Consider the following 25455-nt stretch of genomic DNA (forward strand, 5'->3'; position numbering starts at 1 on the left):
AATTCCCCATTATCTGGTGTCCTCCTTTTTAAAAACAGAACCCCTTTGCTGACAACAGCAGCCAATAAAGTTTATATACCCTCAAAAAGAAAATGCCTACTCTGGTAGTATGTAGCATACTTAAGAGTTTGTATTGATTACAGTATAATAAATGAGCAAATTTTGTATATGCTAAATATAAGCACAGTTAAGTGCCTTGAAACACTTCCCCTGAGGCTGTTTACACAGAGGGCAAGTAGTTTCAAAGCAGGCATTTTGTTCTATGAAAATGACACAAAACCATTCCTCTTTTTCTGTCTGCCTTAAAGAAAAGTAAAACTACTGAAAAGTTACCTGACTGTGACTCAAGATTCTCATTAGCACCAAGCAGTGGAAGGTTTTCTTCTGTGATTGAGTTGTGATAGCCCACAAGATTTTTAAAGTTTTGCATAAAGTCTTCAGTAGTCGCAACCACTATTCCATTATCTGTGTAACTGGAAGGCATCTTGATGTTCTTTTCTAAATGAAAAAAAATAAAAAGGTTTGAGTATAAAACATGTGAAAACCTCCATGGAGAGACAGACAATGATGCCGGCCCCCGCCCCCATGAAAGTGCTTAACACCCACTAACGGCAACAAAACACTTCCATCCACATTCCTACATTCATAATAGAAAGCTTAAGGCGGCACTCTTTACCTGTTAGAAAGACTATGTGTCGTTGCTGTATGTTCTGAGCCTGAAGTCTGATAAGGCAATCCAATTCTGGAGCATTTCGAGTTTGTGAATCACAGTTGTGGTATGACAAAATTTCAACCAGATGTTTCTTCTGATAGACATTCAGAAGTGTCAACAGACTTAGAGCTTTAGCATTCAATCTGTGGAAGTAAGTAGTTCAATATCTGGATCTGCATTTCTAAAATTTAGTATGGACGTTTTTGCTTCAAATTAAAACCATAATTTGTCAATTGAGGCAACCAATGACAATTGCACTGCTTTAGTTCACTGCCTGATGGATGGGTGCTTCCTAGGAGAGAGAGGGGAGCAGGAATTGTGCAACCCACATTTAAGTCCAGGGGCTTTTCATGGGTGCAAAGCCTGAGAGCCAGCCATTCAGCTTTAGACTAAAATCTCACTGTACTTACTAAATAACACTTCCCCCTTTAGCTTTACTAACTCAGAATGTGAACAAAGGGCACAGGACAAAAAAATAAAAATTTTTCCTTCAGAAAAAAATACATGGCTCAAAGCTATTTCTACACCTCCAAGCACAAGGCAACAAGTGGTAGAAATTACTGTTGTCAGGAAGATGAGGGTATTAACTTTGCACCAAAGTCACACCTTTGGGCCTCAGACAGAGTATCCAAAATTCATCTTATTATAGAATCATTTGTGGGGCCTCTCAAGTGGACTAGTAATTCAAGGATCACTGGGCATTTGGAAATCAACTACTTACATAAATGAATGTCCTAATCACAAATCCCCTTATTATGTCGGGATTAATGTCTCAGTAAGTGTGTAGATAGATTAGCTGCCTAAGGTGTAGTCCTTAGCTGGGACAGAGCCTGATCTAGTTGGCATATATAGTTTGGTAAAAAAATAGTGCTGACTATTCCTTTTTGATGATTATTCTAAACCCACAAGTGGCAAAGATTAAACCAATTTTACCTATATACCTAACTAGAACTTCAATTTTAGCAAAATTCTACCTAAAAAAGAATACTATTTCCAAATAGGCTAGAATAATAACTACATTCCCCCTTATGACTGGCTAAGGACATCTGTGAAAACTGAGCAACATCCATAATCTATAAACACAGAAAAACAGAGAAAGAAATTTTATGAACACAATGTTGACATCAACAACCATTATATAGTTATTTTTCAAATCTTACCTGCCCAATTCCTTTAGTTTTTTCTGAAATTTACAGTGGACTTTCCATTGCCATTTTCCTTCTGGAGTACTGAGTTCTTCGAGGAATGTCAAAAAATTTTTAAGGTTCTCTGTTAGAGATAATGAAGTTCATCTTAAATTCAATATGTAACAGTCACTCAACAAATGAATTATGGAAGAAATGTTTGTTGATACTATATAGGAATATCTACTTTCCTATGTAGTATTTTCCCTTCGAAGGGAGACAGACATCTATATATACTCTTAGATTTAAGAACATCTACATAACAACAAAAGAGAACATGCTGACAACAATAACAAAGCAGAAGGGATCCAAGTGCAATAGCTGCAGAGAGACTTGCTTTACATCAGATTTAGAGGAAATTATTTGCAGTGACTAAGAGACAAGGAAAGAAATTTGAAGTAATAAAAAGAAAATGATGGAAATGTACTTATCCATTCGGCCAATCAGAGATAACAATACATTTAAAAAGCATGAGTCATTAATAAGAAGAAAAAAAACCTAGAAAGGACAAAAAAAAGTTTGTGCTCCAAATAAAGCATAAATCTTACCAATTGTGATAACTTCTGGATTTAGAATGGATTCATCAGACACAATAAAACCTCCAGATACAAATAATTCATTGTATGTATGATTTTTAACATCATCCAGACTATCAACACCAGCAAAACTAACGCAAGACAGCTTCTTTAAAGTCACCAAGCCAGGTACCTATTTAAATCCCAAAACAAAAACAGAAATAAGGATAGGTAAGAGAATGAAATGGTAAGACTCAGGTGTGAAGTAACCTACAAGAAAAGTTTAGCAAAATACAAAAAATATTCCCAACATGTCCAAAGACATAAACCAACATTTCTGTACTGGGTACATACCATGAACAGAACACACTGACGAAAAGGCACCTACAACAGACCTGGCATTAGAATGATAAAGGCCAACGTGTCTGACCCTGTGAGTGCAGTCAGAATTCAGAGGAGGGCAAGAGCCCATGCAGTCAGGAAAGCCTTCAAAGGACAGCAGGACTTGACACAGGTTCCTAAGACTGGACAGGGTACCTCCAAATGCAACGGAAAGGGGAAATGGTTTGGCAAAGGGGGTACAAACAGGTTTTACCTGGGACATACAAATGAAGATGACAACAATATAAAGAGAGTCAACAGATCCACTGACATTCAAGGAGTTAACAGTCTTGATGAGTGACAGGGAGGGTCTGTCACGTGCCACAATTTAAAATTTTGCAGAGGTACAAACTTGATCACAAGCTGATTCACAGATTGTTTAGGTCTCAAGCCCTAAATCTCCCAAACTTGAAGTTTTCTCTCTTTTAGACCTTATAAGGATATTTTAAAAACAAACAGCTTTAGCCTCAAAGACAGTAAGATTTTAAAATGAGGGAGTTTTTATAACCAAAATAATACTGAATTTGACTTAAAAGTCTACCTTGTGAATGAAACCTGCAATGTCTTCATTCTGAATAATAATCAATAGTTTATCTAATTTTGATCTTCTTTCCAAAAACTGTTCTGGATGACATTCTGTATTGCCTAATTTGATAAGATATTCCTGTTAAAGAGAAAAACTAAATCAACATTAAAAGGCCTTTTTTGCAAATATCCACTTAACACCAGAAATGCAATATAAACTGGTAAGCAGTCACTCAGTAATCATCACTAATAATGATGACCTTACACTATGGACCTTAGAGATCATCAGGTCCACTCTTCTTATAGAAGAATCCATAGCTCGGAGCTTAAATGGCCATGGTCACAATGTCACAATGCTATGCAATCGAAGCAAAGTAAATGCCAGTGGTGGGTAACAAAAAGAATCATAAGAACAATGAATTAGCCCAGGTTCTTAACCCTGTTCCATTACTTATTCTGGGCAACCCAGAGCCCAATCATTAATGACTCCCTCATCTCATTTTCCTCTCCTTTCAAGGGAAGCCTTTGGTTATTTGCAGCAAGGTTACTGGTATAGTACTCCTTCCCTTACAAAGCACTTTTCTGACTACTGGACTCATTTAATTCACAACAATCCCAAAGTCATTCATACGGAGCTTCAGTACGTACCATGGCATTCACATACTATTTAGCCATGTCTGTCAAGTTCGCACCTTCAAATAAAATAGACCCTCCCATCTAATACCTCCCTCCATGTTGGTGACATGGTACTATCAAAGGACACAGGGTAGTAGTGCAGGCAGGTTCCGTTGCTCTTTGCTTGCTGGTGGAATCCTGAAGTCTGAAGTAAAATGCAGGGTCCTAGAGGTCATATTCCTCATTTCACAGATACAGGTTGGCAAGGCTGGTTAGACAGCCATTAAATCTAAACCCAGCTTGCCTCACAACCAGTATGCTACTCTATCAAGAACTGACAACAAGCATCACCACGAAGAGGATGTTTCTGGGTGTAGCCCCGAACTAAAGCAGCATCTTACACATTATTAGATTTTGCTCTAACCTCTAAAGCTTCTGGGCAGATCTCAGAACAGCTTACAGACAGGTAATGAGAAGATAAATTATAGGCCAGCTTGTAATTTTTGGTCTTTTTACATTAAGAAGCTTTAACTGCAAATTCATCTTAAATGAGAACCCTGAACTCTTATAATAATAAATCCACTGGATTCCAGAAATATTCAGGAAGCTTAAAATTTTATTGATAGTATTTTTACTCCATTTTAACATTTTTGCTGGATATTTTCCAATGGAGATTAAAAGAACTAAAGTTCTGATCTGACCTATCAGATTTGTGAAACACACAGCATCCTTCTTCTACATGAGTAATAAAAATAGGACTTATTCTATGCTAGAATGAATTAAATGCACCAGAAGTCAATACACTTTCTGTAAGTGTGATACAATTAGTTTACAAAATGTGGTGGGGAAGGTGCAATAAATGCTGAGCACCCTGTGGAACTGTATCCACTCACTCTAATCTCTCATCTAGACAGGCAGCTATTGCCCCCACAAGTACTGTGCTTGAACCTGTTGCTGGGAATGGAAAAAGTTAAGAAGCTCTACATTCAATGATACAGGGCAAAAATCCAACCAAGAAACTCCTAGTAAGTCTGGTTTCATCTTCCCAAGAAATTACAGGGATTTAGTAGTAGAAAAGGCACACTGAGCACTCTTCCTCCTCCTTCATTTCCATGTTCTTCATGTTCTCATGGGCATGCTACATGAAACATGCTGACATCAAAGAGATTCCCAAACTGACAAAGGCTCAGAACATCTCAGCAGCACAGTTTCTGGGCCACTCTCGGCTATAAGGCACTTATTTATAGTACCTTCTACTTCCTCTAACAAAACAAGCAGAAATTTGTCATGGTAAGTTAATTCCATAACGGGAGCAGGCATTTATTGTAAAACCTATGCCATTTCCTGAAGGGATTAAAGTCCTAGAGTTTAGTAAATACTGTTACTATTAAAACACTGATACACTTCTTGTAGGTCATAATTTACCTATTGTTACAAATTTTATTTATCTATGTCTGTATCTACACACACACAAATACATGCATGTATTTTTAAAAATCAAATACTTGAAACACTAGTCTTACTCTGTAGCTTCAGTAGAAAAAAAATATACCTTGCAGTGAGGAATCTTTCATGATTGGGGAGTCTTTCAGGATCATCATGTTTTTTGATCAAAAAGGCTGTAGGGAACCCTGACATGACCAGGGTATCAAGAAATGCCAAAATATTATATATATCATCATTAGGTCATCCTTGGACAGTTTTTTCTATTTGATAAAAACCCCCATAAGAAGTAAACACTGACAGCTTCTTCTACCTCTGTATCTTTCCCATTAAAAACCCAAGTAAGAAACATTTAAAATCTTTGAAATCAACAGTTTAAAGGTATTTGCAGTGTACATACAAATGGTCTTTAAAATCACTGATAAAACAAGATTCTAAATTCTAAGATACTTAGATCAGAGGTTCTACATTTAATTGAACTTACTAGTCTTACTCCACTCTGGATCAAATTATGAAAATATATGGTCAACATTTAAAAACAAAAAAACCCTCCATTTAATAGAGATCAGACCCAACAAGACAAGTTTATATAGCATTACTATTACTACCTTCTCATTTAGTTACCTTTATTTCTTTACAGAGCACACTCTCTTCTTCTTCATGAATATAAAATTTCACAGTATTTTTCTGGACATCTTTCATGATTTTAACCAAACTGTTAAATACTTCAGGTTCTAACTGGCTTATAAAATTTGAAAGAGCTGGTTGGGCAGAAATGTTTACATCACTGGGCGATTTTGTTGTTTCTTTTTCTACCGGTTCCCGGGCAGTATCACCAGGTACAGTATGATCAGAAGTCACCATCGGCTCTGTAGCATGGTGTGGCTGGTTCACTTCTACTTCGGTTAAACCCAAAGTTGAAGAGGAATGCTGCTCATTGGAGTTGGTGTCTTTCAAAGTATCACTACAAAGTGGCTCAAGGAGCTGTTTACTGTTGAAGTCACTTGAAGAAACTGGTAGGACAGCCTTTCCCAGAGGATTCAATGCTATCTTACTACCAGAATCATTAGGACTGACTGGTGGCAAACTCCCACCCTTGGCCGATGCTTTGATAATAATAGTATTTAGTTTCTCATGCAAGCCATCTACAAACTCCTGTACACCAGCTTTGGAAGTCTTAGAATATATGAACTCAGAAAGCCGTTTCATCTTCTCTTGTGTTGAAAAAACAGGTGTGGAAATTCTACTGACATATGAAACATTCTTTTGCTTCAAAATCTCTTCTATCTTCCTAGAAAAGAGATTGTACTCTCCTAACACTGTCCTCTCTGTGGTCTCACTCACTGTGGGCGGCTCTGCTGCTGGCACACACTGCTCCTCCACTGTCACCACCTGACCTGTCACCACGTCATCCTCAGTGGTGCCCTTCAGTGTGTCTGTAAATGGAGAGGATTGAAACTGGTAATCAGAACCTCGCTGTCTACTTATTACCCGGGGGTCGTTAGGAAAGGCTTCCTGTGGTGGCAGACACACCAGTTGTTCTTCTGGTGATTTCATACCTATATAGGAAGAGTTCATTATTATAAAAGCAATCCAAAAAAATAACATCTGAAAACACAAACTCGTGAATAGGAATGTCAGATCAAAGTATATATTCAGAACTAATTACGCACTGGAAGGTAGAATAAAAATCTCAAATGATGGTATGAACCCCATTTTCTATGTAGCCTACTTATGGCTGGTCTTGGGATTTCAGTAGCTAGAGTAACAAGTTTGGATGTTATTTTCTTTGATTCCTTTTGAAGTGTTCGAACATGTGCCAATTTGGCATCCATATAAATTAAATATGCTTATATGCTTATTTCTGCTTCCCAGATAGATCAGGGGGAAAAAAAGGTTCAATAATATGGAAAAGAACATATTTCATATCTGCATTAACAGTAACACTCTTGAGATGAAGAGGTCATTCAGCTACCTGATGTTAATGAAACCAAACTCTGACTTTTGACAACAAGGTCAATCCATAGATTGTACTTCTTTCCCAGAAATTCTAAATTCAAACACAGTATGTTTCTAAAACTACATTTCAAAACAGATACCCTAAGTCCCTTTTTAAAAGACAAGGGGAAAATATGTTTAATGGCAATTTATAGTACTATTTTAGGAAAAGAAAAAAAATTCGTGATCTTTGCCTAGATGATATTATACAATTTTATTTTAATTAATTTTCCTTAGATCTTAGCCAATATTTCCTAACAAATTACTGTTGTAGTCCATGAAATGGTACCTCTATATCAGGAAGTTGCAGGTGCCAGTATAGTTTTCAAAACTATAGTACTTTAAAGATACAGTGAATTCCCTAATCAAGTCTGCAGTCAGGTGTGGCAGCATACCCTTCTCCACACAAATTGTTTTGGTTTTCCTCACACACTTTTCTAAAGCTCTTAACAGCCTCAGCAGCAGTCAAGCTTGTTACATTTCTCCACCAACCCTGGTAGTTACCATGAACCACTCTACCCATTAACTACTACAAAGGCACCTGCTGGCAAGTAAGACCACTACAGGTCTGTAGGGGGAAGAAGAGTAGGGGAGCAAAATACCCAATGTACCAAGGTAAGAATTAAAACTGTATGAAACTGATAAACCAGAAATTCAAGTTCCATAAAATAACTCCAGAATAGAGAACATCCTTCTTAAATCTGCAGCATGGGGTTTAGTGCACACATAAAATGTCTGGAAGGATACATAAGAAATCTGTAACAGAGGCTGACCCATGCAATGAAACTAAATGTCTGAGATAGGGCTGCAAGACTTTTTGAAGTATTTTACATTTTGAAATATTTTTGTACTTCCTACATACTATATCAAATGTCTGATTTATTTAAATAAAAACATTTTAAATTGTACCTTCTATAACAAACGGGTTGGGGAATACCACCTATTATTTTTAAACTTCCAATTATGTATTATTTCAAATGAAATACCTGCTCCCAAGATGTACAGCTGTAGTTCAGACCAGTAAGTTTACACCTAAAGGGCTATGGATAAAGCTGAATGAAGCTTAAATCCATGTAGGGAATTTTCCATATTAAAAGTCTAAACAAATCCCTTTTAAAAATGCAAATTACCATCACCTAATTCTACTGTCACAAATTTCCCCTATAAGATTCTAATCACTAAAATTGACTTTATTTTAAAAAAAGTCTTCATTGGTAAATGATTTAAAGGAAACACACGTCAATATCAATAATGCATGTTTTCTACTGATTGTCATTCAAGCATTGCAGTACTTTGACTTTGAAAGGGGAATAGTGAGTTCTCTAAAGGCAGCATCACTCACATATTTACATTTTCAATCACAAAATATAAAGAGGGTATGACAAGAGAGGACTGCAGATGCCAGTGGCACATGCTGAAGCATAAACAAGATACCTGGCTGCTTCTAATGAGAAAGAATTACTGACAGATATAAAATAGGTGAATCCCAGACATAATGTTGAGTGAAAGAGCCAAAAACAAAACAAGACATGTGTAGGTTCCATTTATCTTAAGTTTAAGAACAGGTAAAACTAATCTATGGTAAAAGAACTTAGATTAGTGGTTATTGTTGGGCCAGGGAGAGTACTGACTGGAAGGATACAGAAGAAAACCTGGGGGTGTTGGATGTCCTACATCTTGATCTGGGTAGTGGTAACATAAGTCTATACACATGTAAAAACCCATTGAGCTGTGTACTAAAGATTAATGCACTTTCCTGTGTGTCATATATCTGTTGTTCCTATTTTGGTTTTTTTGGTCATTTTTCCTAAGAGGCGACAAAAGATTTTCTTAAAACCAGTCTTTTTTTAATTCCGCAGAGAGGAAAACCTTAAAGATCTACTAAAATTAAGCCACTTAGCTTTCCTTCCAAATTAAGAAAAAAAACCCACTACCACTTAAGATTTCTGAAAGAGTAAGATATAAAGAAATGGAAACAAAAAAGGCCCACCACCAAACTCTAAGCAAGAAAACAATGCCTATGACCATCTGCAGAGATGCTGAATGGACTGAACTCAGACAAAAGAAAAGGTCTTCTAAGAACCAACAGCAATTAGCTAGTCAGCAACATCTGTAACTGTTTCCAGAATCCCAAAGTTTCCTAATCTCTTATTTACAACACTACCTTATTTAAATAATCAGAAAAAGAATTGGGTCAAAAAACTCAAGATTAGGGATAATGAACCTGAAAGATAACTGGCCTCAATCCTTGTATTTTTTAAACTTAAAAGAAACTTGAAGAGTGTTTCTCATAGGATATTCTACAGAAATGGATTAAGAAAAATACTCCAATCTTCCCAAGTCATATCAGATAGAATCACTACAGTGAAGAAAACTTAATCTCTATGAATATTCAGTGACTTCTGTAAACACATTCTTTGTACAAGAATATTTGATACAAATAATGATTTTAAATGCAAATATTATCCAAATTTTCTGTAATTAACAGAACTCAAAATGAAGCCCTATCTATCAATAGAGAACCAGAAATGCAAGTAGCAATTCTGAAGAAGGCACATTGGGAGGAAAAGCAAAGGGAGCCTTCTCACCTGGTGTTTGTTTCTCACCATGTTTCCCCAGCTGGTCTTCCGGGCTTCTTGCATTCCCTCCTGAGGGAAAGCATCCATTAGATTTGTAGACTTTATTCAGATACTGGTGATACCTATTAAGCACCTTTCAGACAACCCCAAATGCTAACAAATCCAAGTACTCCATCTTTTGCCTAAAATAATCCAGAAGGGTCATTCAGAAATAGAAGTTGCTTCCCTTTCCATTCAGATGATGATGGAATATCAACACCTAGATGCTGTGCCTTCAAATGGCTCTGAACATCAGCTATGAAGCTACCTAAATGATGAATGGTTAGGATAATCATTTGTATTGACTACTTTCTTACTCTGTTTCTCCCATTCAAGCCAAGATCTCCAGCTCTTAAGTACAAGTTACTTCTCCACCATCACTTCTAGGCCTCTCGCCCTCTCTGGTAAGGTACTAAGTAGAAAATGGTCCTGAAGCCCATGGAAACTCAAGTTTTAGAAATTCTTCTCAGAGTCCTTGGAAGTCTCAGTAGCTTCTAGGTCACAAGCCAGGCTAACTCTTTAGCAAAAAGTTGGGTTTTTTTCTTTTTAAAGGTCTAGGAATGGAAAAGATGTGCCCTGGGAATATTTCCAAAAATGCTTCGCTAACAAAGATGAGTAAGAACTTGAAACATTAAGAGTATGTAGTATATACATGCGTTGTGTGTATATGTATGTGTTTGCACAGAGAAATTAGAATACTGCAAAATGATCTTTCAACATTTATTAACCTAGTCTTGCCCCATGGTCCAATAAGCTTTCTAGGGATTTCTGCATTTGATCATTTCAGACCACTCTCTGTGATGATCTAATTTCTCTAAGATAATCCAATATTAAGAAATCAATTTTTTCTTCAAATAGATGAACCTCAACATGACCACTTCTTGGATGACAGCTTCTTATGGTGAAGTTTACTCTAATAATTTGAGACGATAGCATTTAATCTGTTGTCCCAAAGACCATCATTTCATGTCACTATCTCACCTTATTAGAAACTCAATTTCTGTCAACAATATTCATTTGGAAGTCTGCACACTAAACTCCATTGGGAAAGTATGTTTTAAATCTCTCTGCTTTTATAGGCTGTTTCGCAGATAACTTGCTGATGCTGACCAAAACCAGCAACAATCAGTGATGAACGTTACATTGCTCAAAATAAGATACGAAGATGAACCAAAAAGATGAACCACCCAGTGACCCAAGAATGGAATCTAGAAAAGATGAAACCCTCCAGGAAACTGCTAAGTAAAACCAAGCAAACCAAAGTCCCAGTATACTTGTTCTTACCTGTAATTGGAATTAGTTTCCAATGTATTTCAGTCTCTTCAACATTATTTGACTTAGATTGTCTGCGGAATCCATGTTCAATGGGAACAGTGGGACACAAACTGCAATCTTCAAAATTATTCATGCTAATTAAATTTGGATCCTAAAAATTAGAGTACATACTCTGGTTTCTCTTCAGATCGCATAAATCTTTCGCCTTTTACTAAAAATTAGAGTACATATTCAATAGCTTTCTTTTCAATTAATTTTTACATCCAGAATAAACAAGTAGGCTCCACACCCAATGTGGGGCTTGAACTCACAACCCTGAGACCAAGAGTCGCATGTTCCACTTTTTTTTTTGATAGCAAATCCACAAGCTTCAATTTAAACATTACAAATGAGTAAAATCAGCATGGCAAAGTTAAAATACTCTGGTCTTAAATTAAAACACAATGTTTCTCCTCAAAACATAATTTGATGTTGATTTAGAGCACAGGTTAAGCTTTTTCAGTAAAGCACCAAATATTTTAGGCTTTGTGGGCCAGATACTCAGGTCTGCCACTGTAGTGCAAAAGCAGCCAGAGGAAATATCTAAACAAATGGCTGTGTTCCTCTGTGTTCCACTAAAACCTTAATTACAAAAATAGGCAGTTGGTGGGGACACCCAGGGTGGCTCAGTCAGTTAAGAATCCGGCTTTTGATTTTGGCCCAGATCATGATCTCAGGGTTTTGAGACTGAGCCTCATGTTGGGCTGCCTAAAATTCTCCCTCTCCCTCTCACACATGCACGCACTCTAGCTTTCTCTCAAAAAAATAAAAAATAAAATTAAAAAAGGCAGTGTGCAGAGTTTGGCCCATGCTCCCATCGACTCAATTTAGAGTATTAAATTTGTCAGGAAATGTTAATAAGTTAGTTACGTAAGTTACATACTTCCCCAAGTGGGTCTCCTGCCATTATCCTCCTAAAATAAATATCCTAAAACTACATGGAGAAAGCCTGGGGACATGCATGAGTTTTATTCAAAGGCAGGGAAGAGAAATAGGAGGGAAAAGTGAATTAGAAATAAACCCTTAGGAAAATGGGGTCATCCTGTTACTGTTATTCCCCAGAGATGCAGCCACTTTTGGGGGAAGACAAGGTTACTTCTCAGCTAGAGAGCAGTACTCTCTAAGGTTGCTTCATAAACAAACTGGATATCTGTCAAGCAATGCTGAGAGTCATTTCAGAGATAATCCATAAAGGACACTCACTTTCCATTCTTACTTGCATGAAAAATAGTTAAGTATCTAATCTTGTTTATATCACTTTTGGCCAGCAGAGAGCCAATCTTCTGAGGATTCAATTTTATTAGCTTTATATAAGACGATATACATAATCCTATAAGCAGGAAGGAAAACAGCTACTTCTGCATTTATCCCTTTGTAACAAGGAATAACTTAGAAATACTCCCCTGGACAGATACTTTCATTGCAATGTGTATTTTATTTCTTTTATTTCTTTTTGAATGGGAAAAAAATCCCACTGAAACACACCTACATCCTCTTTCAGACACACATTCACAAACCAACAAAGATAATCAAAAGACATATGCTTACTTCCTTCAAATGTAGTTTATGGTCAGCGCCTGCTTCACTGGTAGAAACAGCAATAGGATACTTTAACAATGATGTATCCACTTCTAGCAATGGGCTCTGAGTGCCCTTAAAATGCACATTTTCAATTTTTGCACAAGTAGGCTGCTCATACTCTTTCTTATCTGGAGGAGAGTTCAACTCATACTCATGCTTTTGCCTCAGCTCTTCATAGGCATCATCAGTGTTCAGTCCTAAGGCTTTGTTGACTGTGTCTGTCAAGGATGCATCAGAATGACGTGCATTTGCCAGTGTTTCTGATAGCCAATTAAATAGCCGATGGATATCAGCAACACCGGAGTTAGAGGTATCCTGCTGCTGCTGTCTCAAATCAACATCATGCCCAAGAGAGCCAATAGGCTGTGGAGATTCTGAAGGGAAAGAGAAAGAAAACCCATCTCTTAAAGTCAAGTTTGGAATGTTTGCATAAAAATTTAAAAATCAAATATACCTAAAAATTATATTTATGGGCAGGAATCCAATCAGACCACTGGTTTGGACTATACAAGTACCTCCATCCCTTTCTTTACAAATATAACTAGTTCTAAAATTCTGCACACAGCAGGCACCCAGGGTCTTGGGGCTGAGCCCCGCATCAGGCTCCTTGCTCAGAGGGGAGCTTGCTTTTCCCTCTCCCTTTGCTGCTCCGCTGCTTATGTGCTTTCTCTTTCAAATAAATAAATAAAATCTTTAAAAAATAAAAAATAAAAAATAAATTTTGCACATAGCTAAAAATTCCCATAAATCAAAGTTTATTTTCATCATAACTTGAAAATTATATTAATGGAGAAATGAGCTCAGATAACATGTTGGTAGTATGGATAATATATATTAATATATTAATACCTGTACTGTGGTTACCTTAAACTCTACTACCAAAATCCCAATCAGTTTAATCCCAGTTTTACCTGACTTGAAAACAGATAAAATATCTGTACTTGTTATTTTGCAAAATGTTAGAGAAGGATATGCAGATTACATTTAAATCTACTAAAAAAACAAACCATGGCTCAATTTGATTTCTATCTCCTCTACACCGATTAGATTGTCTTTAAGATAACGACATTCTTATAATCTAAAACCTTATCTTGAATGACTAGATTACTTAATTTCATAACAAAGCTAAGATACTAGAGATACAAAATCATCCTGAAGCAAGCCATACCAAACTTGCACTAAGAACAAAAAGTACTATGAAAAAAACATGTTAAGATATGGTTACAAGCAAGTATAAATCTGGGTAATCTGCATTATACCATTATTAAAAACCTGCAAAGGGAATAGACATTCAGAAAGTCATGTGCTTTTTAATGCTGAAGGAGGATAAAGCCTGGAGAGATGCCAGGATTTCCAATTTAAGCAGGGTATAATGTACCACCCGGGAAAAAAAATTTAGAAACAACAAAGTACATCCTTTATGATTCTACCTATATGAATTATAAAATCAAAGAAGTGGAAAAACTAATACCTAAAGACAGAAAGCACATCAGTGGTGGGGTGGGGTGAGATTACGAAGGAGTGCAAGGTAACATCTGGGGGTAATGAAAATATTCTATAAATTGGAGAGGTGGTAACATAACTATCAAAATTCACCTTTAAACTGTGCCCTTAAAATGGGTATATTTTATGTAAATCATATCTCAAAAAGGTTAATGTAAAACGGGGTAGGGAAGATAGGAGGTTACCGCTTATAAAATGAGTGGGTTCACCACCAAATCAAGATGAGGGTATTTTAAAAGTTAGAATTCAACCTTTAAATCTCTATTTTCAGTCAAAAATAAACTGTACAAAATAACTAAAAAGAAACACAAATGAGGAACACCTAGAAATGCAAGTCTGACTGTCACTAGTTCCAGTTTAACCTATCTCCCCCTTCTCCCCTGCCCTACTTCTACTTTGGCCTATTGGCATGGCTTTCCCTCCATTTTAATTGCTGATAAAGCCTGACTGTCACCCACAACTATTTTTTCACATCTACAAAATTAGTCAATTATCAGCTAAAACAGTACTGAAATTTAAGTATCTTAACCATTATGTGCCAGTGCTAGTAAATACAGCCAAGTTTAGGAAAAATTTTTTGTCAGTCACAACTAAGTTATGAATTAAACATGGATTAACGAACTATATAACTTTAGCTTCTATAGATTTTCTCATCTGTAAATTAAGGATAATAAGGATAATAATGTCTACCACTCATGAACTAACTGAGTCCATATATGTAAAGCACCTGGCACATGGTAAGCACTTAATTCTCAAGACACCAGGTCAACAGTGTAAGACAGTGCAGATCAGTAAATGTCAATAGGTACAGCATGGTGTAAGCTAAAGGAAATAGAAACCATCAAGTAGAACAGCCATAAATCTAGGGAGGGATCTGAACTGCAAAGATATGCGGCTTGAGAGAAATGAAAGATGCTTCAGGAAGAAAGAGGAGTGTAAAGGGCTGACTATGACATATTCTGAGGAGAGAGATGAACCCTAATCAAGGAATATGTGAAAAAAGAATGGGAAACATGGTTACCCAGGTGGGACATGGCCAATCTATAAAAAACTTTTGAAAAGACGAATACGAAGCTGAGACTGGAAGAACATGAGACTGAAATGGTTGACAGATGCCAGGAAAGCCACCCAAGAGGTTAAGAACAAGATGAAAATGTTGGAAAGAAAAAGAGAACACAGGTCAAGTAAAGAAAAAACACTTGAAAGTTACTGAAGACAACAGCATTGTCAAACAGAACTTTCTGCAATGATGGAAATGTTCTCTATCTGTGCTATTTCAATACAGTGGTATGGTTTATGAAATGTTCCAAGTATAATACACGAAATGAATTATTTTTTAATTTAAACTTAAATAACACGTGGCCACTGGCTACCATATGTGCAGAAAGAGAGGAAGTAAAGGAGAGCAGATAAGTGAAAAGTAACTGAGGATACAAGCACTGATTGCTAAGAGAACAGTAAAAAAACACTGATTTAACCTAGTCAGTTCTGAGACACACTGAATTTGAACATATACAAGTAAAACAGCTTAGTAAGAAACAGGGATGGAATACTGTTATCTGCTATAAACAAAAACAGCAGCAGCACAAAATTCAAAAGTCCATGAACTCAAAGAAGACATTTCATGCTTATTTTAGCGGTGTTAAGATATTAAAAATCTAGATGAAAAAATGTTTTAGAATACTTGCAATATTGAAACACACACTTAAAAGAAGGGTCTCCCATTTCTGTCTTTAACTGTCAACTAAAACAAAGAAAAATAGAAAAAAAAGCCAAACATATTACTGGACTGACTCCTAGGGTAGAAAAAAATGTGGATGCATCTAAGAGATCGAATTTTAAAGCTCAGAAGGTTCCTTACACTAAGCAATATGCTAAAAGAACCCAATATTCAACGTACTTTCCCAATAATAAAGTTAATAGGATATGAAAGGACAAGAACTCCAATTAACAGGATAACAGCCAAGCATACTTCATTTTCCTCATATTAGCCTAAGCTACACAATTCAGAAATCTGATGTACTTTCTTTACTAAAAACAGGGGACAGGCTGGATTACTAACTTGCAGACCCCTGTAACTTGCAGACCCCTGTACTAGGGGAAAGGACAGAACTACTTTACTATATTTTTGGTTGTTATTTTTACACTGTGTAAAAGCAACCTGGTATTTTTACCTTCATACAGATGGCAATTTTCAGATAAATTACTGGTTTTGGCGAGCTTTCTCATATTTTCAGGTAGATCCTCAAGCTTCCTCTTCAAGACAGTTTTGCTTCTCATATCTTCTGTGTCTGAGTCCCCACCCACATTTTTTTTCCTACACTGAATTAAATTAATCAATTCTTTGACTCTATCCTTATCATAATCCAAAGAGTGAGAGGACTTCTGCTTTCTAGGTATAATAGTTTCACCCCTTGAGTTATTTCGTTTTCCAAATTTCACTTTTGTACCATTCATTTCTTCTTCTTGGCCTTCATAATCTGAGAGTGGACTGAACTGTTGAAGTTTCCTATTTTCTTCAAAAAGCTCTTTTAATTTACAAATTGGTAACTGATACATTTCAGGCCGAAAAATATAGGCATGCAAACAATTATCAATATGGGATTTATTTTTTGGAGCTGAGTATAAGAATTTTTTATCATCTAATCGTGAATCGTATGGAAACATGATAAACTCTCGTTTACCTGAACCAAAACCTCGCTTAAAAAATTCATTTACATACTTTTCAACAACAGAATGAAAATTTATAGTATTTATATTTTTGAATTCCTTTCGACACTGAATCAAAGCAAACTGTAAAAACTGAGTTATTTTTAATACATCTGTCATGCTCTCATGTCTCTTCTGTGGTGCTGCATTAGTTGAACCTTTTTGTGCTGTAAACAAACAAAAAAACAAACCATGTTAGCAATTAAGAATCAAACACAGATCTACATTTTGTCAAAGAAATGCAACAACATTCATACATTAATGGTAAACCAAACCAGGAGTATGTACACCCTGATACATATATGTAATATAGAAATAAATGAAGAATACTGCTTCTAAAAACAGGACAATAAGAAACTAAAACAAAATTGTAGGAGATGTTCTTAAAGGGAAAAACACCCACTCATTGAAGATCTTCATTTCTTATTGTCCCTAGGCATTCAACTGGTGGCAAGCAAAATGTAAGGAGAAATAAAGAAGCAAGGCAAAATCTGAGGCTCCTAGCAAGAGAATCCTGCAATTGATAGCAATGTCACTCCTTCCTGCTATACTGTAATAAGTTTAACTTTACATTAATGTTCTATCCCGATGGCAGATATCTAAACACCAAGTGGCTACAATTGAAAATGTCATTCTTACTCTAACAATGAAACCCATCAGTGTGAATTTTACCTTAATATAGCACTGAAACATGTTCTTAGAAACAGTGAATAGCAAATTTTCTCTACCAGTGTGAAAAATTTTTTATTAATTTTAAATGGCCTAAATTTAACCTAGCACATGATCCTTTTATTGTTGCTAAAATTTGAATGCAAAAATGAACTCAGCTAAAAAATTCTAATAATGTAAAACCCTAGAAAACGAAGCCACTACGGTATTTTAATAATTACAATCAATGTTTATTTAGCGCAAACAATGGTAACATCCAAAAATTTTCCACTAAAAAATAATCAGGTCATATATAATTTGTTTTATTTTGCTAATACCTCTTAATCCCCCAGTATTTCCCAAAATATAAGAAACAAAATGTTTACTGAGTTATCTGGAACATGAAATGTAAGTATCAGTGACTTGATAGATATTCAAAGAACTTACAAGTAACTATGCCTCTAGGTTCTTGAAAAAGAAATAAAGCATGTAGCACTCGAGACTTGGCAGTCTGATGTTCTAAAAAAACAGAAGCCAAACTGATTAGCAATATGTTCTAACAAAAAAATTTAAAAAGAATTGTAAAAATTAAAGAGATCACCTACCATATGGAGAAACCATTTGACAAGGAGAGAGAAGAAAAAGGTAGCCGCGGTCTCCCAAAGGTTTAACAAGAACCTGCATTTTTGGAAAGAGGGAAGAATTTGAATCTGCTTCATTATTACTCATCATAAGGCAGGCACATAGCAGTTTCTAATAATTATAAAGAAAACAAGTTATTGACAGTCTTTCTTTAGGAAAAATATTGTTACCAAATTAAAAACTCTACCAACTCTGATTAACAGATTTCCAATCAAACAAAAATTCCCTAGTTTTCGGGCGCCTGGGTGGCTCAGTTGGTTAAGCGACTGCCTTCGGCTCAGGTCATGATCCTGGAGTCCCGGGATCGAGTCCCACATCGGACTCCCTGCTCAGCAGGGAATCTGCTTCTCCCTCTGCCCCTCTTCCCTCTCGTGCTCTCTATCTCTCATTCTCTCTCTCTCAAATAAATAAATAAAATCTTAAAAAAAAAAAAAATTCCCTAGTTTTCATACAAGTAAAAACAAGAAAATATTACTGAATAAATTTCCCTAATTAACTGTGAAACCAACTTGATTTTTCCTTGACACTAAAATACAAGGACCAAATTAAAGACTTCAAATATCTTCCTCAACAATTCAAAACACATGTTATTAATTGCCAAGGCAGTGTGCTAGATGTTGGGGGGTATAAAACAAGTATAGCACAAACATTACCTTTCGTGAGTTCAAGCTAATCTCAAATGAAATGTGTTGCTATAATCTAGTTCTTCACCTAGTTAATGAACACCTTTCAACCTAAGGCAATTTGCCTTGCCAGAAATAACTTCAAAGACAAGCAACACAAGAGCCTTGATCATGAGAAATTTATAACTGGGTGGAGAGAGTAACACAAGAAATATCAATAATTATTCAAGACAGAAAAGTTCTCAAAAAGATACACAAAACAACAGGAAGAGAAAAAATATAGTTTATAGTTGGAAAAGATACTGAGTGTGCTTCAGGTGGATTTTGAAGAATGGAAACACTGCCAACAGGTGGATTTTGAAGGATGGGAACACTGCCAAGAGCCTAAGATTATGGGAAGGACATTTCAATAGAGTCAACATCATGAGCAAAGGCAGAGTTATAACTGATGAATGGTTTGCAGGCATTAGAGTACTTCTGACTAGCAAAAGGGTGATGACAGACTAGGACAAACATACAAGTCTAGAAGGAAAGATTGTGGGCTCGATTGTAAAAAGACAAGAATGCCAGGTTAGCCAGGAATGCCCTTAAAAGAGTATATGCCCTTGACAAAAACAGACACACAGATCAATGGAACAGAATAGAGAGCCCAGAAATGGACCCTCAACTCTATGGTCAACTCATCTTTGACAAAGCAGAAAAGAATGTCCAATGGAAAAAAGACAGTCTCTTCAACAAATGGTGTTGGGAAAATTGGACAGCTACATGCAGAAGAATGAAACTGGACCATTTCCTTACACCACACACAAAAATAGACTCAAAATGGATGAAAGACCTAAATGTGAGACAGAAATCCATCAAAATCCTTGAGAACACAGGCAGCAACCTCTCTGACCTCAGCCGCAGCTTCTTCCTAGAAACATCGTCAAAGGCAAAGGGAAGCAAGGGCAAAAATGAACTACTGGGACTTTATCAAGATAAAAAGCTTTTGCACCGCAAAGGAAACAGTCAACAAAACCAAAAGACAACTGACAGAATGGGAGAAGATAACTGCAAATGACATATCAGACAAAGGACTAGTATCCAAAATCTATAAAGAACTTAATCAAACTCAACACCCAAAGAACAAATAATCCAATCAAGAAATGGGCAGAAGACATGAACAGACATTTCTGCAAAGAAGACATCCAAATGGCCAAGAGACACTGAAAAAGTGCTCAACATCACTTGGCATCAGGGAAATCCAAATCAAAACCTCAATGAGATATACCACCTCACACCAGTCAGAATGGCTAAAATTAACAAGTCAGGAAATGACAGAAGTTGGTGAGGATGTGGAGAAAGGGGAACCCTCCTACACTGCTGGTGGGAATGCAAGCTGGTGTAGCCACTCTGGAAAACAGTATGGAGGTTCCTCAAAAAGTTGAAAATAGAGCTACCCTACGACTCAGCAATTGCACTACTGGGTATTTACCCCAAAGATACAAATGTAGTGATCTGAAGGGGCACGTGCACTCTGGTGTTTATAGTAGCAATGTCCACAATAGCCAAACTATGGCAAGTGGCTAGATGTCCATCAACAGATGAATGGATAAAGAAGACGTGGTATATATATACAATGGAATATTATGCAGCCATCAAAAAAAAATACGAAATCTTGCCATTTGCAACGACATGGCCGGAACTAGAGGGTATTATGCTAAGCGAAATAAGTCAATAAGAGAAAGGTTAAGTATCATATGATCTCAGTGATATGAGGAACTTGAGAAACAACACAGAGGATCATAGGGGAAGGGAGGGAAAAATAAAACAAGATGAAACCAGAGAGGGAGACAAACCATAAGAGACTCCTAATCTCAGGAAACAAACTGAGGGTTGTGGGAGTGGAGAGGGGTGGGAGGGATGGGGTAGCTGGGTGATGGACAATGGGGAGGGTAGGTACTATGGTGAGCGCTGTGAATTGTGTAAGACTGATGAATCACAGACCTGAAACAAATAGTACATTATATGTTAATTAAAAAAATTTTTTTTAAAAGTATATACCCTTTTGAACTGAAGTTCAAAAAACAACAACAAAAAAACCTCAACAGTGCTGTGCAGGAGGGGGAAAGAAAACAGTGTAATGCAAAGAAAGTTCATGAGCTACTGCAATCGTTCACAGTATGTTTTTGATTAAAGAAAGGGGAAATAAAGGAAGATCTAAGTATGACAGGTGAACACAAAAGGTTATCTGGGCTCTGAAAGGAAGTATGTGCTACCTAAGTTCCTATTAAACAATTCCAATAAACAAAGTCTGTGTAAGAACCCATCATTTAATGGACAAAAAGTGACTGCTATCAACTTACATTTAATAAAAACACTGAACAGCCAGAAGATGGACAATGTACATCCAAAATTCTTGTTTCAAACTTAAATATTTATGTCCAAAACATTTTTTATGTATTTATTTTGAGAGAGAGCGTGCACAGGGGTGCGGGGGGAGTGGGGGCAGAGGACAGAAAGAATCTCAAGCAGACTCCCTATTGAGCACAGAGCCTGACCCGGGGCTGGATCTCACAACCCTGAGACCATGACCTGATCAAGAGTCAGACGCTTAACCTACTGAGCCACCTGTGTACCCCCAAAACATTTTACATATCATATCCCTTTTAACATTTTACCCAACTCTTGGTTTGTCAGAACATGAAGCTGGTAAGCATGAGTAAGATTTTCATGTTTTGTGGTCATTAAGGAAAAAATGATTAATGTTTCACCCACTCTAATACCAGGTTTTTAAAAATTCCATTGACTCAGTGTCATAAAGACCCTTGTCTTCTAAGGAGGCTCAACATCCTCAGAGACCCATGGCCCACAGGGAATCCACAAAAAGAAACAACACTCCGGCAGACAGAGGCCCTAATAGTAGTATCTTTGCCTTTAGCTCCCAGAAACACTTTAAATGCTGTAGGGGAAAGAAACACCTATGAACTCCATGCTTCTGCTGCCTCTATTACACCTTACTGTTTTCTTCCCCTCAGAAAACAGTATTAACCCCGTCTGCCAATTTTTATTATTTGATTCTACTATTTTGACTTTTCAGATAAACATTACAGGTCACATGGAACAAAAACAAAAATGTTGGGGGACCTGGCTGGCTCAGTTGGTAGAGTGTGTGACTCTTGATCTTGGGGTTGTGAGTTCAAGCCCCATGTTGGATATGGAGATTACTTAAAAATAAAATCTTTCCAGGGCACCTGGGTGGCTCAGCTGGTTAAGAGTCTGGCTCTTGGTTTTGGCTCAGGTCATGATCTCAGGGTCCTGGGATCCAGTTCCATGTCAGGCTCCATGTTCCGCAGTGAGTCTGCTTGAGATTCTCTCTCCTCTCCCTCTGCCCCTCCACCCTGCTCACATTCTCTCTCTAAAATAAATAAAAATAAAATCTTTCCCCTGAAACTAATACTACACTGTAAGTTAACTAACTTGAATTTACATAAAAACTAAAAGAATAATAAAGTCTTAAAAAAATGTTTTAAAAATATAAAACAGCAAGCTCACAACCTAGGAGGAAATAAACTACCCGAAGTGAGATTTAGCAGAAACAATAGATTCCAATACCCAAAGACTTCAAATGAGAATTATAGATGTAACATATAAAACAACAGGTTATGAGAGGCTTAAAGAAATAATTGGTAGAACTGAAGACATGTTCACACAAAAACTGGTACACAAATGTTCACAGGGGCTTATTTGTAACAGTCAAAGAATGGAAACAATTGATGGACAAAATGCGGTATTATCCATACAAGGAAATACTGTTCAGCCATGAAAAGGAATGAAGTACTGATACATGCTACAACATGGGACGAACCTTAAAAGTATTATGCTAAGAGGGATGCCTGCGTGACTCAGTCAGCTGAGCGACTGACTCCTGGTTTCAGCTGAGGTCATGATCGCATGGTTCATGAGATCGAGCCCCACGTAGGGCCCTCCATGCTTAGCAGGGAGTCTACTTGAAGATTCTCTCTGTCCCTACCCCCTTAATAAATCTTAAAAAAAAAAAAATTATTATGCTAAGTGAAAGAAGCCAGGCACATATTGCATGTTTCCACTTATATAAAATGTCTAGAAAAATCCATAAAGAAAGAAGTAGATTCATAGTTACTAGGGACTGGAGGAGAACAAATGCGGAGCATATGCTTAATGGGGATGAGGTTTCTCTCTGGGGTGATCAAAATGTTCTGAAAACAGATAGTGGGGGTGGTTACACAACACTGTGGAATCTACTAAAAATCACTGAAAAAGTGTACACTAAAAAAATGGCAAAAGCAGTGAAGCTTATTTCGATAAAAAAATACCAAGGAATATGAGAATATAACCTCCACCTCCTGTAACAGTGCCTGGCACACAACAGGTACTCAGTATTTCTGAAAAACAATAAGAATCTGTCTTAAAAAAAAAACAGGCAGATCAAGAATAATCAAATATAACTTTTAGAAATCAAAAATATGTGAAATTAGAAACTCATTGAATGAATTAAACAGCAAAATTAGACACAGCTAAAGACAAAATTGTCGGGCGCCTGGGTGGCTCAGATGGTTAAGCGTCTGCCTTCGGCTCAGGTCATGATCCCAGGGTCCTGGGATCGAGTCCTGCATTGGGCTCCCTGCTCCTAGGGAGCCTGCTTCTCCCTCTGCCTCTCTCTCTCTCTCTCTCTCTGTCTCTCATGAATAAATAAAATCTTTAAAAAAAAAAAAAAAGACAAAATTGTCAACTAGAAGACAGCTATGATGAAATTAATCAGAATGCAGCACACAGAGAAACAAGTGGATATAAAACACAAAAGGTCACAGACATCAAGTACAAAATGAAAAGACCTGACATATGATAGTCCTAGTAACCTAGACAGTATAAACAGAATGAAGAAGAAATATAAACAGATAATAACTAACTGTAACTGTATTACAGAAATGAGTATGTAAATCAAGATATGAAAGAATATACACCAAGCTGGATAAATAAGAAATCTACACCTCGGGGCGCCTGGGTGGCTCAGTCGTTAAGCGTCTGCCTTTGGCTCAGGTCATGATCCTAGAGTCCGGAGATCGAACCCCATATTGGGCTCCCTGCTCAGCAGGAAGCCTGCTTCTCCCTCTCCCGCTCCCCCTGCTTGTGTCCCCTCTCTCTGTCACATAAATAAATAAAATCTTAAAAAAAAAAAAATCTACACCTAGATATGTAATTGCAAAACACCAAAGATGAAGATTAAAAAAGCAACCAGAAAAAAGACAACCTACAAAGAAATAATAATTAGACTAAGAACTGACGTCTCAACAAAAATAGAAACCAGAATATAGTGTAATACAATCAAAGTGCTAAGAGAAAATAGCTGTCAACCCAGAGGATCTAACAATTAAGGAATACACTTTTTTGTGTTTTTTTTTTTTTTTTTGGCATATCTACCAAGGGTGCATGTTCAAAGATTGACAACAAAGTCAGTTTTAGATCAAGTATCAATAAATTTCCAATCGCCACCTGTTCTGATTATAACAGAATTAAATTAGAAAAAAACAAAAAAAAAGTACTGTAATATATTAGGAAATTTAAAAACAATCCTCTATACCATGTGTCAAAGTAGAAATCACAATGGAAACTAAAAAACACAACTGAAGGATAATGAAAACCCTACATATTAAAAGTTGTGGGGGAATGCAACTAAAGCAGTGGTTGGAACTCAAAATTCATTGATCATTTTTCCAACTTCCAAAGGCAGAAATAACAAAATGAACCCTCCAAAGGTAGAAGTTAATAAAACAGTTAAAATTAGTAAAAGAGTAAAAAGAAGATATAACAGAAGGTTAAAACCATAATTTGATTCTTAAGACTAATAAAATAAACCTCTGGTGAAAGTGATTAAACAGGGAAAGCAAAATGAAAAATTATCATGTAATTATGATCATAGCAGCTATTGATAAGAAACTATATGACTATTGCAATAAACACAAAAACACAGAAGAAATGGACAAATTCTTAAAAACCAAACAAAACCCAAAACTTAACCAAGAAAAAATAGAAAACCTGAAAAGTTCAACTATTAAATCAAATCAGTACTTTAAAGTCATCCATAAATGGAAGACACAGTTTTGCAGTTAAGTGCTAGCCAACATCCAAAGAACAGATTTTAATCATATATACATTCATCTTGCAAAATGAGGAATACTACCTAATTCAATTCTGAGAAACTAGTAGAACGTTGATATAAAAACTAGACAAGGACAATATGAGAAAGAAAGATTGCAGGTCAATGTCACTCATCATCACAGATACAAAATTCCTAAACAAAACATTCACAAACCAAACCATGCATTTCAAAAAGAAAAAAAGCGGAGTTGGGTTTTTTTTTAAAGTAGGCTCCATGCTGGTGGGGCTCAAACTCGTGACCATGTGATCAAGACCTGAGCTGAGATC

General features: G+C 36.5%; 1 protein-coding gene across 8 annotated transcripts in view; it reads right to left on the reverse strand.

The window, feature by feature from the left end:
- TASOR (transcription activation suppressor) overlaps positions 1-25455 on the reverse strand; it is a 50328-nt gene that overhangs the window by 1284 nt on the left and 23589 nt on the right. For 2 of the 8 annotated variants that reach the window (XM_025885496.2, XM_025885499.2), the window contains exons 12-23: positions 18352-18424; positions 18194-18265; positions 16564-17265; positions 12854-13260; positions 11276-11417; positions 9962-10021; positions 6000-6811; positions 3334-3456; positions 2445-2604; positions 1873-1981; positions 677-855; positions 334-498 (exon numbers count right to left, since the gene is read on the reverse strand). In XM_025885496.2, coding sequence (XP_025741281.1) covers positions 334-498; positions 677-855; positions 1873-1981; positions 2445-2604; positions 3334-3456; positions 6000-6811; positions 9962-10021; positions 11276-11417; positions 12854-13260; positions 16564-17265; positions 18194-18265; positions 18352-18424 — 3004 coding nt within the window. Of the gene's footprint in view, positions 1-333; positions 499-676; positions 856-1872; positions 1982-2444; positions 2605-3333; positions 3457-5999; positions 6935-9961; positions 10022-11275; positions 11418-12853; positions 13261-16563; positions 17266-18193; positions 18266-18351; positions 18425-25455 lie in introns of all 8 variants that reach the window. The other 6 variants (XM_025885495.2, XM_025885498.2, XM_025885497.2 and 3 more) reach the window with 4 other exon arrangements.

This window comes from Callorhinus ursinus, unplaced genomic scaffold, assembly GCF_003265705.2.
Source record: "Callorhinus ursinus isolate GAN/ISIS: 27379988/994484 unplaced genomic scaffold, GSC_fseal_2.0 scaffold15, whole genome shotgun sequence".
Lineage (NCBI taxonomy): Eukaryota > Metazoa > Chordata > Mammalia > Carnivora > Otariidae > Callorhinus > Callorhinus ursinus.